The sequence below is a fragment of the Diospyros lotus genome, chromosome 10, assembly GCF_014633365.1.
Source record: "Diospyros lotus cultivar Yz01 chromosome 10, ASM1463336v1, whole genome shotgun sequence".
In the NCBI taxonomy this organism is placed as follows: domain Eukaryota; kingdom Viridiplantae; phylum Streptophyta; class Magnoliopsida; order Ericales; family Ebenaceae; genus Diospyros; species Diospyros lotus.
In genome coordinates this window covers 31488485-31503742 of record NC_068347.1, presented here as the reverse complement: position 1 = coordinate 31503742, position 15258 = coordinate 31488485, and the positions used below count along the sequence as shown (strand labels likewise).

General features: G+C 36.5%; 1 protein-coding gene across 4 annotated transcripts in view; it reads right to left on the bottom strand.

Moving 5' to 3' along the window:
• Positions 1-15258, bottom strand: part of LOC127811706 (uncharacterized) — a 43826-nt gene that overhangs the window by 18093 nt on the left and 10475 nt on the right. For 2 of the 4 annotated variants that reach the window (XM_052351833.1, XM_052351835.1), the window contains exons 1-3: positions 11535-12139; positions 10331-10450; positions 6883-6952 (exon numbers count right to left, since the gene is read on the bottom strand). In XM_052351833.1, coding sequence (XP_052207793.1) covers positions 6883-6952; positions 10331-10426 — 166 coding nt within the window. In that variant the 5' untranslated portion in view covers positions 10427-10450; positions 11535-12139. Of the gene's footprint in view, positions 1-6873; positions 6953-10330; positions 10451-11534; positions 12140-15258 lie in introns of those variants that run through there. The other 2 variants (XM_052351834.1, XM_052351836.1) reach the window with 2 other exon arrangements.

The window sequence follows — 15258 nt, the reverse complement described above, 5'->3', positions numbered from 1 at the left end:
GCATGCATAAGCCAAGCTTTGGGGCCTAAGCACCAGGGATGGAGGGTATATGATAAAGAGTTGTTGGTAGTGTTGAAGGCGGTGAATAAATGGAGACACTATCTAGAGAGCAATCCATTTATAATCAAGACAGACCATGAGAGCCTAAGATTTTTATCCCAACAGAGACTGCAATCTCAGTTACAAAGAAAAGGGGTGTCTAAACTAATGAGGTTGGACTACACTATCCTCTATCGAAAGGGTAAAGAAAGTGTAGTAGCTAACGCATTGTCCAAGAGAGAAGTGGGAGAAAATGAGGGCCATTGTTATGGAATCACTGTAGTAGTACCGGAGTGGGTAAAGGAGGTGGAGCAGAGTTATAAAAACATACGATGGGTGCAGTCTCTCATAACCAAATTGGCGGTGCAAACAAGGGAATAAAAGGGCTACTCCCTATCAAATGGTCTCCTCATATTTCAAGGGCGCCTAGTGATAGAATATGACAAGGAGTTGAAGATGAAGATTCTGAAATCCCTACACTGCTCACCTATAGGGGATCACTCAGGTATCCGGGCTACCTATCACAAAATAAGACAAATTGTTCTTTTGGCCGAGGCAAAAGAGCTGAGGCAAAAGAAGGATGTAGTAGATTTTGTACTAGCATATGAAACATGTCAGCAGTGCAAACATGAGCAAGTACCTTACCCGAGCCTGCTACTGGGAGTACCGGAGCAAGCATGGGAAGATATCTCCATGGACTTTGTGGAGGGCCTACCCAAGTCCGAAGGTAAGGATGTAATACTAGTGATCGTTGACAGATTGACAAAGTTTGGGCATTTCCTTAGTCTAATGCACCCCTTTTCGACACAAGAAGTGGCCCCGGTGTTCCTAGATTCAGTGGTCAAACTGCACAGAGTTCCAAAGACCATTGTGTCCGACAGGGATAGGATCTTTACCAGCCATTTCTAGAAGGAACTCTTCAAGAAGTTGGGAGTAGGATTGCACCTATCAACTCCCTACCACCCTCAATCCGATGGTCAAACAGAGAGGGTGAATCAGGGCCTAGAAACCTATTTGAGGTGCATGTGCTTCACCAAACCAAGGAGCTAGAACAGATGGTTACCACTGGCCCAATGGTGGTAAACTCTTGTTTCCACAATGCAATCAAAAAAAGCCCTTTCGAAGCAATGTTTGGATACAAGCCACCTCTCCTATCGGCTATAGCAAGCGGGTCATCTAATCTGGCAACGATGGAGCATTACTTACAGCAGAGGCAGAAAATGCTATCTATCCTAAAAAGAAAGCTAACTAACGCCTAAAACAAAATGAGGTAGGCTGTAGACAGAAAGAGGAGTGATAGAGAATTTGAGGTAGGGGACAAAGTGTTTTTGAAAGTGAAGAGGTTCCTGCAACAGCCCTTCACGTCCACACCAATATCCAAGCTCAATCCCAAATATTTCAAGCCCTATGTCATAGAAGCTAAAGTAAGGAAAGTAGCTTACAAATTGAAACTACCAGAAAGGATACAGATGCATCTCGTGTTTCATGTGTCTCTACTTAAGAGGTCCATTGAACCAGGAGCACCCACAAGTCAGCAGCTATCAGAGGTCAAAGATGAACTAGAAAAGCAGAGAGAGCCCCGAGCTATACTAGACCGGAGGGTGGTTTACCAAGGCACAGCTCCCCTCATCCAAGTTTTAGTCTAGTGGTCATACCTTCAACCAGACCATACCACCTGGGAATACCTCTCAGAGTTACTGAAAAAGTTCCCCAGAACGACAAGCCTACTTTGAAGACTTCTTGAGGACAAGAATGCTACTAAAGGGGAGCGTCACGACCCCAGGGTCTCCTTTGTAATTTTTTAAAATTCTTGGAAGTAGCCGTGTAACTAACTGATCTGTTGTGGGGGGTGAGGACTGTCATACCTCACGTGTAGGCTATTACCGCCTATGCATGGCCTATAAAAGGCTTATATGCATAAGGATGGGTATTCATTCATGATAATAACATTGAATTATTTCCCTCTCATTTCTTTCTCTTAATTCTCCCTCTAAATTCTATCTCTCTTTCCCTCCTTTTTCCCTTTCTCGTTACCCCTTATACATCGGAAATTCAAGTCTCGATCCAGAGACTTGACACATAACCCCTAAACTTCAAAACATCCGATGTCCTTTGTCTATTTTATATAAATATAAAGTGCTAGTTCTTCTAAATGTCAAATGCATACCACATGTGACTCAGAAGCATGCCACTACCACTTGTTAGTTGTCTTTTCTTATATGAATTTTCTTTAGGAAACCAATTACTAAAGTGATGATAGACGGAACCCCTAACAATGAAATAAACCATAAAGACTAGAGCTGCAAAAGCCATAGGTCCAGAGGGTAACATAGCCATGCTTGGCCAGGGCCTAGTCTAGCCTGACCTAGCGAGGGGCTAGGCTGCAGCCCCCTCCTGAAATGAGACTCAGGTAGAAGTTCCACCATCAAAATTTCTTGATTTCACGGACTATGAATTGCAACAACAACATGGTAGTAGTTCAGCTATACCAACAATTAAAGAGCAACAAGGTGCAACAAGCATAATCAAATGAGTGAAGTTTGATATTTTCCAAACTAGTGGAAGGGGTAGAGAGTCAATATAAAATATGTAAAAATGACTATGCATGTGATAGTGCAGGTGTAATGGGGCATTTCTTGAGGCACATGAAGAAACATGAGCAAAGTGTCCAACAGGGGTTGCAAAACACAAGGCAATGCAACACAACACAAAGCAAACACACATCCAGATGTCAACAGGTTCAACATGGTAAATATTTTAAATTTATATATCCAATGGAAGTAAAATTTAGAAAATATTAGGATGAAATTCCAACTCTCTATTACATAGCTTCTATTTTAGATCTATGCAAAAATAGGAAGTGGTTGAAGTCTTCCTAGATTTTAGTTCATTTGTTATGAACATTGATACCACACAGCCGAAAGATAATGTAAAAGTTTTATTTATCAAAATTTACAGAATATAGGAGTCCCATTATGGGAATAAAGAAACAAATGTAGAGCATTCATCATCGCACAAAATCCAGTAGTGGAAATAAATATTGTTGTATGTTTGCATAGAGTGTAGCCTAGAAGAAATCAGTGGAGTCCAATTATATTCAAGCGGCAGAATTAGTTAAGTTAGGTTGTGTCTAGAGATAGCATATGTATGAGGGGTATAATAGGTATTGTGTTGTCTTTTATATTCCTTGTATTGTCCACCCAAAATGTCTATAAATAGAAGGCATAGGGCAGTCCTTTCGGTATCATTCATTCTATTGTAACGAGTGTTGTGATTGAGAGGAAAGCCTAGAGTTCAAGATAGTCTTTGTAATCTCGTAAGCGACTATACTCGTGTGAGGGAATCTTGTACTGATTTTTCAAAGTTCTTAGTGGATTGCTCTCGAGATCAAGAGGCTGGATGTAGGATTATCATTTGATAATCTGAACTAGGATAAACGATTGTCTTCTTGTGGTTTGCGTATCTCTTTCATTGTCATTTGATTTCTGTTTATGTTCTTATTTTCTGTTTCTATATTTTGGGATTCAAATCGTGTGTATGTGACTGGAATTGGCCAAGATTGAGTGCATTCCAATGCTCCCAATTCAACAAATATAATTTAGTTAAGCTAGTATAACCTAACAACCAAAACATAATTCATATCCATTGTGCTACCGAATTTAACAAAAATTATTTTTATTTAAGTAGACAAACACAATTTATAGAAGAAGAAAATAACTTCTTTGACATTTTGACAAGGTGGCAAAAAAGCATGTATCCTATAAGCCTCGTCACCTTGTGTTAAAGAGTTTTTGTATGTTCTTTGTAACTTTGTACGTTATACTTGTAAGTTGTCCATAACTCTTCATTTGCCAATATTTTAGAGACAATAAAAATAAGGGCTATTAGCACCAAAAAGCCAAACGTTTTCGAATTTTGACGATTTTATCTAATGCTTTCAATTTTGGCAAGAAGAGCCCAATTTCTGAAATTAGTTGCAATTTTAGCTAATACCGAAATCAATTTTGACCGGCATATGGCTTTGCCTAGGTGGCATGCCACTTGGCATTTAATTTATTTTTTAAATTTTTTTCATTATTTTCTAAAGAAAAATGCTCTCTCTTCTCTTCCTCTCTGCCATGGCCGCTTCTCGCCTTGCCTCGTTGTCGCCCAGGGTCGCCGCATCTCGCATTGCCTCGCTGCCACCCAGGGTCGCCTAATTATCTCATCGCCTCCTCTCTACTTTGCACAAATTGGTTAACACACACAACAACAACTATATATATATATACACACACACAACAACATATTTATATACACACATAGCAAAATATATATACACACACACACAACAACATATATTTATATACACACAGAGCAAAATATATACACACACACACAACAACATATATATACACACACAACAATATATACACACACACAACAAAATATACAGTGGCCGACGACAGGGGGGCGACAGACGGCTGATTGAGTGGCGTTGGGGGCTGACGGCGGCGCTGGTGGGTGGGAGGGAGGGAGAGGGTGAAAGAGAGAGATCGATGATAAAGTCTGACGGCCTTTCATCGGAGAAGTCCAATCAAACTTCTCCAATCATTATCAGACTTTTCCGATCAGATTTCTACAGCCTACTTCTCCAATCGAACTTCTACGGCCTTCATTATCGGACTCCTACGGCCTTCATTATTAGACTTCTCCGATCGGACTTCTATAGCCTTCATTATCAAACTTCTCTGGATGAAGTCCGACGGCCCTTCATCGGAGAAGTCCGATCAGACTTCTCCAATCATTATCAAACTTTTCCGATCGGACTTCTACAACCTTCATTACCGGACTTCTACAGCCTTCATTATCAAACTTCTCCAATCGAACTTATACAGCCTTCATTATCGGACTTCTACGACCTTCATTATTAGACTTCTCCGATCAGACTTCTATAGCCTTCATTATCGAACTTCTCTGGCCTTCATTATCGGATTTCTCCGAACGGACTTTTCCAATCGGACTTTTCCAGTCTTCATCAGTCTAATATTCGATGAAGTCTAATCAGACTTCATCGTCTCTTTCACCCTCTCACTCTCTCTCTCCCTCCCGGTAATGTCACCGTCACCCCCTACTGCCGCTCGATCTGCCGTCTATCACCACCCTACTGCAGCCAACCACTGTATATTTTGTTGTGTGTGTATATATATTGTTGTGTGTGTATATATATATTGTTGTGTGTGTATATACGTTGCTACGTGTGTATATGTTGTTGTTGTTGTTGTTGTTGTGTGTGTGTGTGTATATATATATATGTATACATGTTGTTGTGTGTGTATATTGTTGTTATGTGTGTTAATCAATTCGTGCAAAGTAGAAAGGAGGCAACGAGGTAAGGCAGCGACGAGGCAAGGCGAAAAACAGCCATGGCAGAGGAGAGAGGGGGCGGCCATGGCATAGAAGAGAAAAGAGAGCATTTTTCTTCAAAAAATAATTAAATTAAATTAAAAAACAAATTAAATGCCAAGTGGCATGCCACCTGGGCAAAATTGATTTCGGCATTGGCTAAAATTGCAACTAATTTCAGAAATTAGGCTCTTCTTGCCAAAATAGAAAGCATCGGATAAAATTGCCAAAACTTAAAAGGTTTGGTTTTTTTGTGCTAATTGCCCTAAAAATAATTTGACATATTATTCCATAAATAGATTTCAATATATTGTGTAAAATTATGTATTTTTTCAATTTTCAAATAAAATCTAAAGATGAACATGTCAGGCAGGCCAATTGCCAAGGTGGCCCATATGCCTGAACTACCATTGCCCATCTCGCTTGGGACCCATGGATCGTGCTAACCTGCCTCCCTTGCAACCAGGCACAGCTCAATTGTTTATTGGGCTGGCCCCTCAAATATGTTGACTAACACCTCTAATAAAGACATCCAAGGTTGAAGATTGATTCAAACATTAGTAACAAAATAAGGTCTGTTAATCAATGCTCAAGTAATGTTTAAAACACAAAAATATATTTTCATGGGTTTGGAGCATAAGAGAGACAAAGCTTCAACAAGATATTTTCTTACTTTTTAACTTTTCCAAAAAGGAAGGTTTTCAAACAGTCCCCTCAATTCAAAAGCAAACAAGCCAAAACTGCTCACAAATGGGAGGTGGAAGAATCAATAACCACTCACAAATGGGAGAAGAAGCAAAAACATCAAGAGGGAGCAATATTAAGTTCAATTGTATATCTCAACCATAGTGGGAAAATATCATATAATCTAGATGAGGTAAATGCTTCTCATTCTCTACAGGTCTAATGTTTTGAACTCAAAATTGTGTGCATTGCAGTCTATTGCCCAGGCAGTTTGACTGAATCCCTGTAAGTACCGTCTCTTGGAAGCTAGCAAGGTTGAAGAACAGTCACATTACTTCCTCGTTAATATGCCATCAAAAAGATTAAAAAACCATCTTCTGACACTTACATGAAATTTCATCAAGGGTAATTTAATTTTATTTTTTGAGAATATGATGTATGATCATTCAAATATCAAAAAAAAAAAGTGCAATTTATTCCAGTGTAAAGCTCACTCTTCTACCACTTAACGTTGCAAGTGAATACAGATCTTGTTCAAGTATAATGCTCACTGTTAAGCCACTTGACATTCTAACAAGAATGAAGAGATAAAACTATAGGAATGCACAACTTTTAATTACAAGTAAATCATTAACCATTAGTCACTTAAAATTAAGGAGGCTGCTAAAGATTACAATATAACTTCAATCCCATAACCTATAACATGAGCTACAGCTGCTGTTCATAGGTGAAAACATGAACTTCCAAAGTAAATAAAGAACATACATTACTTACTTTCGTCTGGATAATCAAAGAATTCCAAGGCATACACAATGTGCCCTCGTCTGCAGATAATCTCTTTAATCTGACAGAATAAAAGAAATATGGTGTAAGCACACAAATTTCTTTCACTCAATTGTCAACTTCCACTAAAGGAAAGAAGATTTGTCTCCAAATCTAAAAACAAGATCACTCTCATATTTGAGGTAAGTTGAGAAAAGAAAACAAAAGAACACATGATTTCAAGCATAACAGTCCATGACTATGATTTTGTAGATTCCATGATAAATATCACCCCAGACACTTCAACCAAACCAAATCATCAAATTAGGCTCAACACGATCACAGGCTTCAATATCAGGTCATAATAACGAAAATGAGGAAAACCAAAAAAATGGAGGGTCCATGATTTGACTTTCATCGTCTTATTTACATTTCCATTTTCACTTTCACTTTCAAGTGCCTTCAAAAACAGAGCAGTTTGAAAACATATTTGTTTCTGCATCACTTTCTTGGTCATGTCAAATAAATTTTTAGAATCCAGAAACCAATTTAATTCCTTCCTTAAAAAAAGCATCTTTCTTTATTAAACAAGAATAATCAGTGTTATTAAAGGCCCAAGGCGCACTAAGGCGCAAAGGGTCTTGGAGCCTGAGGCGCAAGGCGAGGCGCGCGCCTGGCAGGTGCAAGGTGCATGCTGACTAAGAAGAAAGAAAAATATACTTCTTAATTGAATAATAAGTCATAAAATAGATCTTAATCACATATCAACATTTATGTTATCAAAAAATTCAAGAATTCAACATATATTAAATAAATCACAACATAAACATACTTCAAGAAGAAGCAACAACAGGCATCAACAAATAAAAATTAAAAAAAAAAAAAGAACTGAAGAAGAAAAAGAAGAAGAAGAAGAAGAAGAAGAGAAGAAGTAACAGCAGCATAAGAAAGAAGAAGAAGCAGAGGAAAAGAAGAAGAAGAAGAAGCAGGCTAGCAGTAGCAGCAGCGTAGTAAGAAGAAGAAGAAGTTTAGCAGCAACCGAAGAAAAAGAAGAAGAAGTTTAGTAGCAGCAACGTAATAAGAAGAAGAAAAAGAAAAAGACGAAGTTTAGCAGCAGCGGAAGAAGAAGAAGAAGAAGTTTAGCAGCAACAGAAGAAGAAGAAGAAGTTTAGTAGTAGCGGAAGAAGAAGAAGAAGTTTAGCAGCAGTGGAAGAAGAAGAAGAATGTTTAAAAAATAAAACATGCTGAAAAATCAGCTACGCCTGATGGATGTGCGCCTGAGGGAGGTGCGCCTGAAGGGCCTAGGCGCGCCTGGCTGGATCTCGCCTCACCTGGGCATGGCAAGGCAAGATGGCTGTGCCTTGAGGGGCCTTGCGCCTAGGCGCGCCTTTAACAACACTGAGAATAATATCACAAAAAAGAACAACCTAAAAGAAACGAACCATGTATGACAAGCCTAAATATCTTTAGATGTAAAGAATTCATCCAATAACAGTAAAAAAGGGAAATAGGAGAAGATTTCCTATCATTACATAACAAAAATAAATAATAATAACAATTATGTTCCCCTTCAAACAGTGAACAGATAATTCTACTCTTTCCACACCCTTATGATTCATTTACAGACAAACAAAAGTTAATAAACCCTGCAATATAGAAGATGAAAAGTTCTACATGGAAGAAGAAAGTTCGGCCTAAATACATATCTTACTTGTCAGTTTTCATGTGAAGGATGTGAATAAAACATGAGCAACAACTTGGATGAGGAGAAGGCCAGTCCACAATTAGCTAAAAACTAGATTTAAAATGCCATGAAATTATTCAAATTAAATAAAGGACAAGGGTCCACAATTTTTTCAAAACCAAGTTTGTAGAATTAGCATTTGAGCTGAATGTTAAATGAAGTAAAGTGCATGACCAACAAAGTATGGATGATTTTTTTATATATATAAATGAAGGTACAGATGATATCCATCATTTCAAAATTCTTTGCTCCACAAAGAACTACTATGAAAGAAACAACAACATACCAAGCCAAGTTTTCCTAGGTCTTTCTCTACCTTTTCTGCTAAATACTTGTTCCATTTCATCTACTGACCACACAAGAGCCTCTATTGGTCTTCTTCTCGCAAGACCAAATCAACATGATCATGTCCCATGCATCTTATCTTCAATAGGATCCAGAGCCACTCTAACCTTATTTCTAATTATATATTTCTTGTATGGTCACATATCATGATGTTTTCATCTTATATACATAGAATTACATCTATAAGTATATACATATAGTATTGTGTATGTGTTGACACGCATGCAAGGCTTTATGTGTTGAAATTCCTTTGTTGGAAGATGGAGGACCAACAAAGCAGAGGTACAAGTTGAATGAAGAGACTATGAAGGATCTCCCAAGACACAAAAAACAGTAGGATTCCATCGCTCAGTTATGATAAGAGGTTCAACAGTGTGGAATTTATGCAATCATAAAATCCTTTTAAAGTTAAAAGAGAACTTTTATCAAGTGGCTATTAATCCATCTCTTTTGTATTGACTCAAAATGTTGGGCAATTATTCTCTGGCCTAGAATCATAAGCTTGTGTCTAAACCTTAATATGTTAGATGTGGAGATGATTGCCCGTCTTCAGATTAGGTCACTCCCCAAAAAAGTAAGTTCGTTGTTAGTCCACCTCTTCACAACACACCATCCATAAAAGAAACAATGTAAAGTCCCAATTGAATGGAACCGGAACACCAACTCCCAAGTCAAATGTCTTGAATGAAAAGGTTTTGGTCAATAAAGAAATTAAAGAAGTGAAAAATGAGTAACACATAGAGGAGCAAGTCTATGAATCTAACATGGAAAAATTTGAAAACTTAAATGAAATTTTTTTATGATAGTGTCCCAAATTGCACGACTGCAGACTCCTCTTCCATGATAACTCACCTTGGGTTAAAATTAGTTCCTCATCCCAATCCTTGCATTGTTCCATAGGCAGACACATCTCCCACAGCTATGACAGATTGTTGCCTAAACTAGTCAATTTTTTTACTATAAGGATTGTATTTTGGTGCGATGTCATTCCTATGGATGTTGACGCATTCTTTCTAGTAAACCATGGTTGTATGATAGGAATGTCACAATTTCTAATCACTTCAACTCATGCACTTCCATATACAAGGGCTGGAAAATTCAACTCAATCCCTTACCACCTCTACCTACCAATTTGGAAAAACATAGGGAGGTGATGCAACAAAAGGGCTTGCACGTCATCAACTCAAATGAGTTTTATTAGTGAAAGATTGAGGAACAACCCGGTGCACTAGTTGTAATGCTTAAGAAAGCTCCAAAGGAAAACAACAAAAAGCACCTAGTGAGGCACATCACGTAAAAAAAAGCCATTACCAACAACCACATAAAGCACGTAATGTCTAAAAAGGTTAATGTTGCATCACCCAACAGTACCTTGCACCGGAACCATGCACTTCGGAATCCAATCTGGAAAGATCTTGACTCAGCAAATTGTCCAACTTCCAAAGGGAGCAATTCCTGCTTGTCCATGATGTTTCACCAAATGGTATATAGCTGCAAGATTGATATCAGCATGAAGCTACTCTATGAAAAAAGTGAAAATGCTGGATTGGAATTCAAGAATATAATAATTGCCAATTTAGTATTTAAGCAATAACCATGACAAAATCCACCACTTTTTATGAACAATTATGACATGTCTGATCTATAAGTAAACAACAAATATTTGTTCTGATCCTAAAATTTGAAGATGATCTTGAACACACTGACCCCACCTAACATGAGGCTTCTCATGTTGATGTTATTGATCTTAAACCCACAAAACACAATAGTTTGGCACTTCTAGCATTCTTCTAAAATTGTGAAGTGGCCTGTGAAAACTTTGGGCAGTTGAACAGGACAAGTGTGTTCAACATACCAAATCTATCATGTACTCATTGAAAATTTACAAGTTTTCTTAAAACCTGTGTAACACCTACACGTAAATTCCATTTTACCTCAAATATCTTTATAAATATACATTTTCTTATCAATCTTATACAGGTCTGACAATTAGAAACATGCAACAAGTGTAGCGATTAACCCCATTTACGTACTTATTTTAATAAATTTTCAACTAAACCTTACACCTCTATCTTCATTTTTATACTTGTTTTAACTTTAAATGAGGTTAATTAGGGCCCACTGGGGAGCCGTTTACCTTAAGACTCTCAAGCGGACACCCTATTTGGTCCAGGTAACATAGACTACAGCATACTCTAGTTGTTGGCAAATTTTAGGTCAAATACCCTAAAATAACAACCAAACAAATACATAAATTCTTGTCGAAAACTTATTGCTTTCTCAAGTCTCAACCTTCTCTCCGAATTCTGGTTCGTGTAGTAAAAGTTGAGCAAGTCACAAATTTCGGGACGCTGCTCAATGCGAGCACGCAAACAAGAAGGGAATTCGAAATTGAAATACCTAAAGTTCAAAATTGCCCAATGGCAGACAAACACAACTGCAAACAAACAAGGAATTTACAGTAAAATTTCTTTGGAAGAGATAGAAGCAAACAATTTACAGAGACTCGTTTCGCAAGAGTTCTGTCATGTTCCCTGAGCAGAAAGGGGCCGAGCGAGAGATTGAAATCCAATACCTGTGCCCTCGAGGAGATTCCTGACCTCAAAAAGAACTCTTAGTGGGTTTTTCTCGTGTCAAAAAGTAGCAGACGTTGCACTGATCCGTCACCGCCTCCTGGTGTCGTGTCGTGTCGTGTCGTGTCGGGGGTGTTGGGCAGGGGCGGAGCCAGGAAAATTTTCCAGTGAGGGCGTCGTTACTGCTCACTGATTACGTGAAGCAGGGGTTTAGGCGAGCGAGCAACAGAGAGCCAGAGAGGCAGCGAGCGACGGAGGGCCGGAGGGGCGATCCGGCGAGGCCGAGGCCGAGGCGGCGACGCCAGCGAGCGACGGAGCGAGATAGTCGAGAGAGGCAGGGAGCGAGAGCGAGGCGAGCGACCGAGGGGAGAGCCGGCGAGGGCGAGCGACCGATGGGAGAGCCGGCGAGGGCGAGCCGCGAGCAACGACCGACCGAGGGCGAGGGGAGGCGAGCCGTCGTGGCCGAGGCGGCGAGCGAGTCAGCGACGGTCCGACGGAGGCACGGAGGCCGGAGCGAGCGAGAGCGATAGACAGTTGTTCCTTTTGTCAGTCGCCGTCATTCCCTCTGAATAACCCCTCTCTCTCTGTCTCTCTCCCCTTCTGACCGTCTGTATGTATGTATGTATAAATTAAAATCAAATCATTTTAATTTATGTAAACCAAAGTTGACTTAAAATGGGTTTCGAGAAATTTTACAAGGTAAAGGCTAATATTTGAAGTCCTAGGATCATGTATTAGTTAAATTGGATAACCCTTAAATGTTTGGATTATGGTTGGGTGATTTATTTGCGTCTTGCTTGTTAAGTCGTGTAATTAATCCAATGATTTTTTTGGATTCACGACAAAAGTAAAAATTAGACCCCATATATATATATATATATATATTTAAATTTAGTGATAAATTTATCCTTATTTTTCTCAATCGATAAATAATTTATCTAAATTAACTACAAATTTAACATTAAAGTCAAATAAATTATATCGATTCAAACTTCAATATATTAAAATTTAGAATAAATGCTACAATATATAAACAAGATAAATACTTAATAACAATTCAATAAGTTCTTTTTTATCTAGCAAGATAAATTATTTTTCATCCCGAAAAAAAAAATATTATCTACATGCTAAATAGTTGAAGCAAAACAATATCAATCTATTTGAAATCCCTTTACATCATTAGTATTTGTAACTAGCAAAACAAAAATGTCTTTACATCATCAATAGCAGGGGCGGAGCCAGGATTTTGATTGAGTGGGGCGAACTTAAATACAAAAAATATAATTTTAAAAATAAGATAATAATGATAATATTAAAATAAATTTGTTGTACAATTATTCTTTTAAACTTTTCATGTTAAAAATTATAATTGTTCAAAAAATTATATTAATTATTTGAATCTTTAGACTCGTCTGATCACGAAAAGCTAATTCTTGTCGTATAAGAACTCGAACACAATCAATTGATATATTTAGACGAATTCGATAATCACATAGTGTTTGTTTTAACTGTCTAAATAAAACTATCTTAATATTTTGCTCTTGATTCATTCAGGTTTTACAATTATTTAAAGCTTAATTGTGTGCACTATTAGCATCTCCAACATAAATTTAAAATCTTTTTTTTTTTTAAATTACTGAACCCTTCTTTCACAAAAAAAGTCACCATCTTCTTGTTCCCCATGATTTGTTTAAAAAAAATAATAGTATAAGAAAAAATGCGACATATTTGCATATACTATATTTCAACTAACCATCAGATTTATTGAACCAAACTAAAATGAATCGTCTTGATTTCAAGACTAACACAAATCTCTTTACAAGTAAATTTTTCTAATTTGATATTGAAAATTAATATTGTAATATATTATTGTAGTTCTTAGTCCGGTATCCATAAGAAGTTTATGTAACATCAATTTACCTAATATTTGCTTTGTTAATTTGTTCATTTTCTTCAATATAAATTTATTCCACGTTTTTTTTTTTTTGCTTCACAATTTTTTTTAATATTTAATTTTATTTGTATCATCATTGTAAAAAAAAATAAAATTATGAACAAATTATAAAAAATGTTGTAATGGTTATTATGGGCCATTATATACTTACTTTTTTCAATACTTATTTTTTTATTTATAGTAGTGAAATATAATATAATTTTTTTATTTTTAATAGTAAATCAGTATAAAAAATAAAATTAAAAAAAAATCTGGCCCAGTGGAGGCAACAGCCCCACTAGGCTCTCAGGTGGCTCCGCCCCTGCTCAGTAGCCAAAGCAAACTGCAACAATTTACTTGAATCTCTATATATCCTTAGCAACCAACAAAATAAAAATATATTTTATTCCTCAATAGCCAAATCAAACAATAGCAGCCTACTTGAAATCCTTTTGCATCCTTAGCAATAGACAATATATCATCACCAGTTGCAAGATATGGTGAAAAACAACAAAATCACAACTAAAAAAGTATTAGTTAAATGATTTTCTTCTTGCATTTTGATAAGCAAATTCTCAATGACACTTTCAAATTCAAGATTTTCTAACATTTCATTTTCAATGGATAATATTACTAGCACACTTAGCCTTTATTGTGATATGGTAGGCCTCTAGTAAGATTTCAATAATTTTAATTTAAAAAAACTGATTTTTGCAAATATTACAATCACAAGTACACACAATAGTATTTTATAGGCAATCTAAGTATTTGAAAAACAATCCGTATCTTTTACAAACTCTACAATTTCAAGTGTTGTGTTTATTGTTGATGGTAAAATATATTACAACACCTGTAATTCTGAAAACAAATCACTTGCATCAACATCAAAAGATTCACCATTTCTTAAAGTAGTTTCAAGCTTCACACAATAATTTTTCAATTTCTCATCACCCAATGAAATTAACTTATTTGAATTAAACCAGAACCAAAAAATACTATCATATGTTTGCATTTGTTCAAATATACTCCTTAATGAATAAATAGCCATATCCACTACATAGATGAAATAATTGACTCTAAATGACTATTCAACTGATTGTACTGTCTCATCATTGGCATTCTCATCAAATTGTTTATTTCTATGACTTTGATGTTTTTTAGGAAATTCATGTTCAATTCCCATATCACAAGCAATAGTTTTAGTTTCAATCATATCAAATGCAAATTCATTTTCTCTATAATTCTCAAAAAAAGAAACGAGTCATTCCAAAATTTTTAAAGTAGCATCAATGCACATATATTTAGATTGTAACTTTTTGCTGACTAAGTTAATTTTCAACAAAATATCATGCCAAATAACCATGTCTAATAAAAACTTAAATTTTTTCAGTTAATGTGTTGCTAAACTTTCAGCTTTACTTTTTGTTTTAGCATCTTCACTAGTTTATACTACTTTAAATAAATCTTATTTTATTTGAGCAATTTGGGATTTTATTGCTTTAACACTCCCTATACGATTTTCCCAACGCGTAGTTGACAATGTTTTGAAAGTTAAACCATCTACATAATCTTGTAAAATCTTCCAACGCTTTGTAGAATTAGCAAAAACACGATAAATGCATTGAAACACCCCAAAAAATGATTTCGCTTTCATACAACAGCTTGTCATATCATATAGTGTTAAATTAAGAGAATGACAACCACATGGCATGAACAAAACTCTATGATTTATTTCAACTAATTTTGTTCGTACACCTTGATGTTTTCATTTCATATTAGAGCTATTATCATAA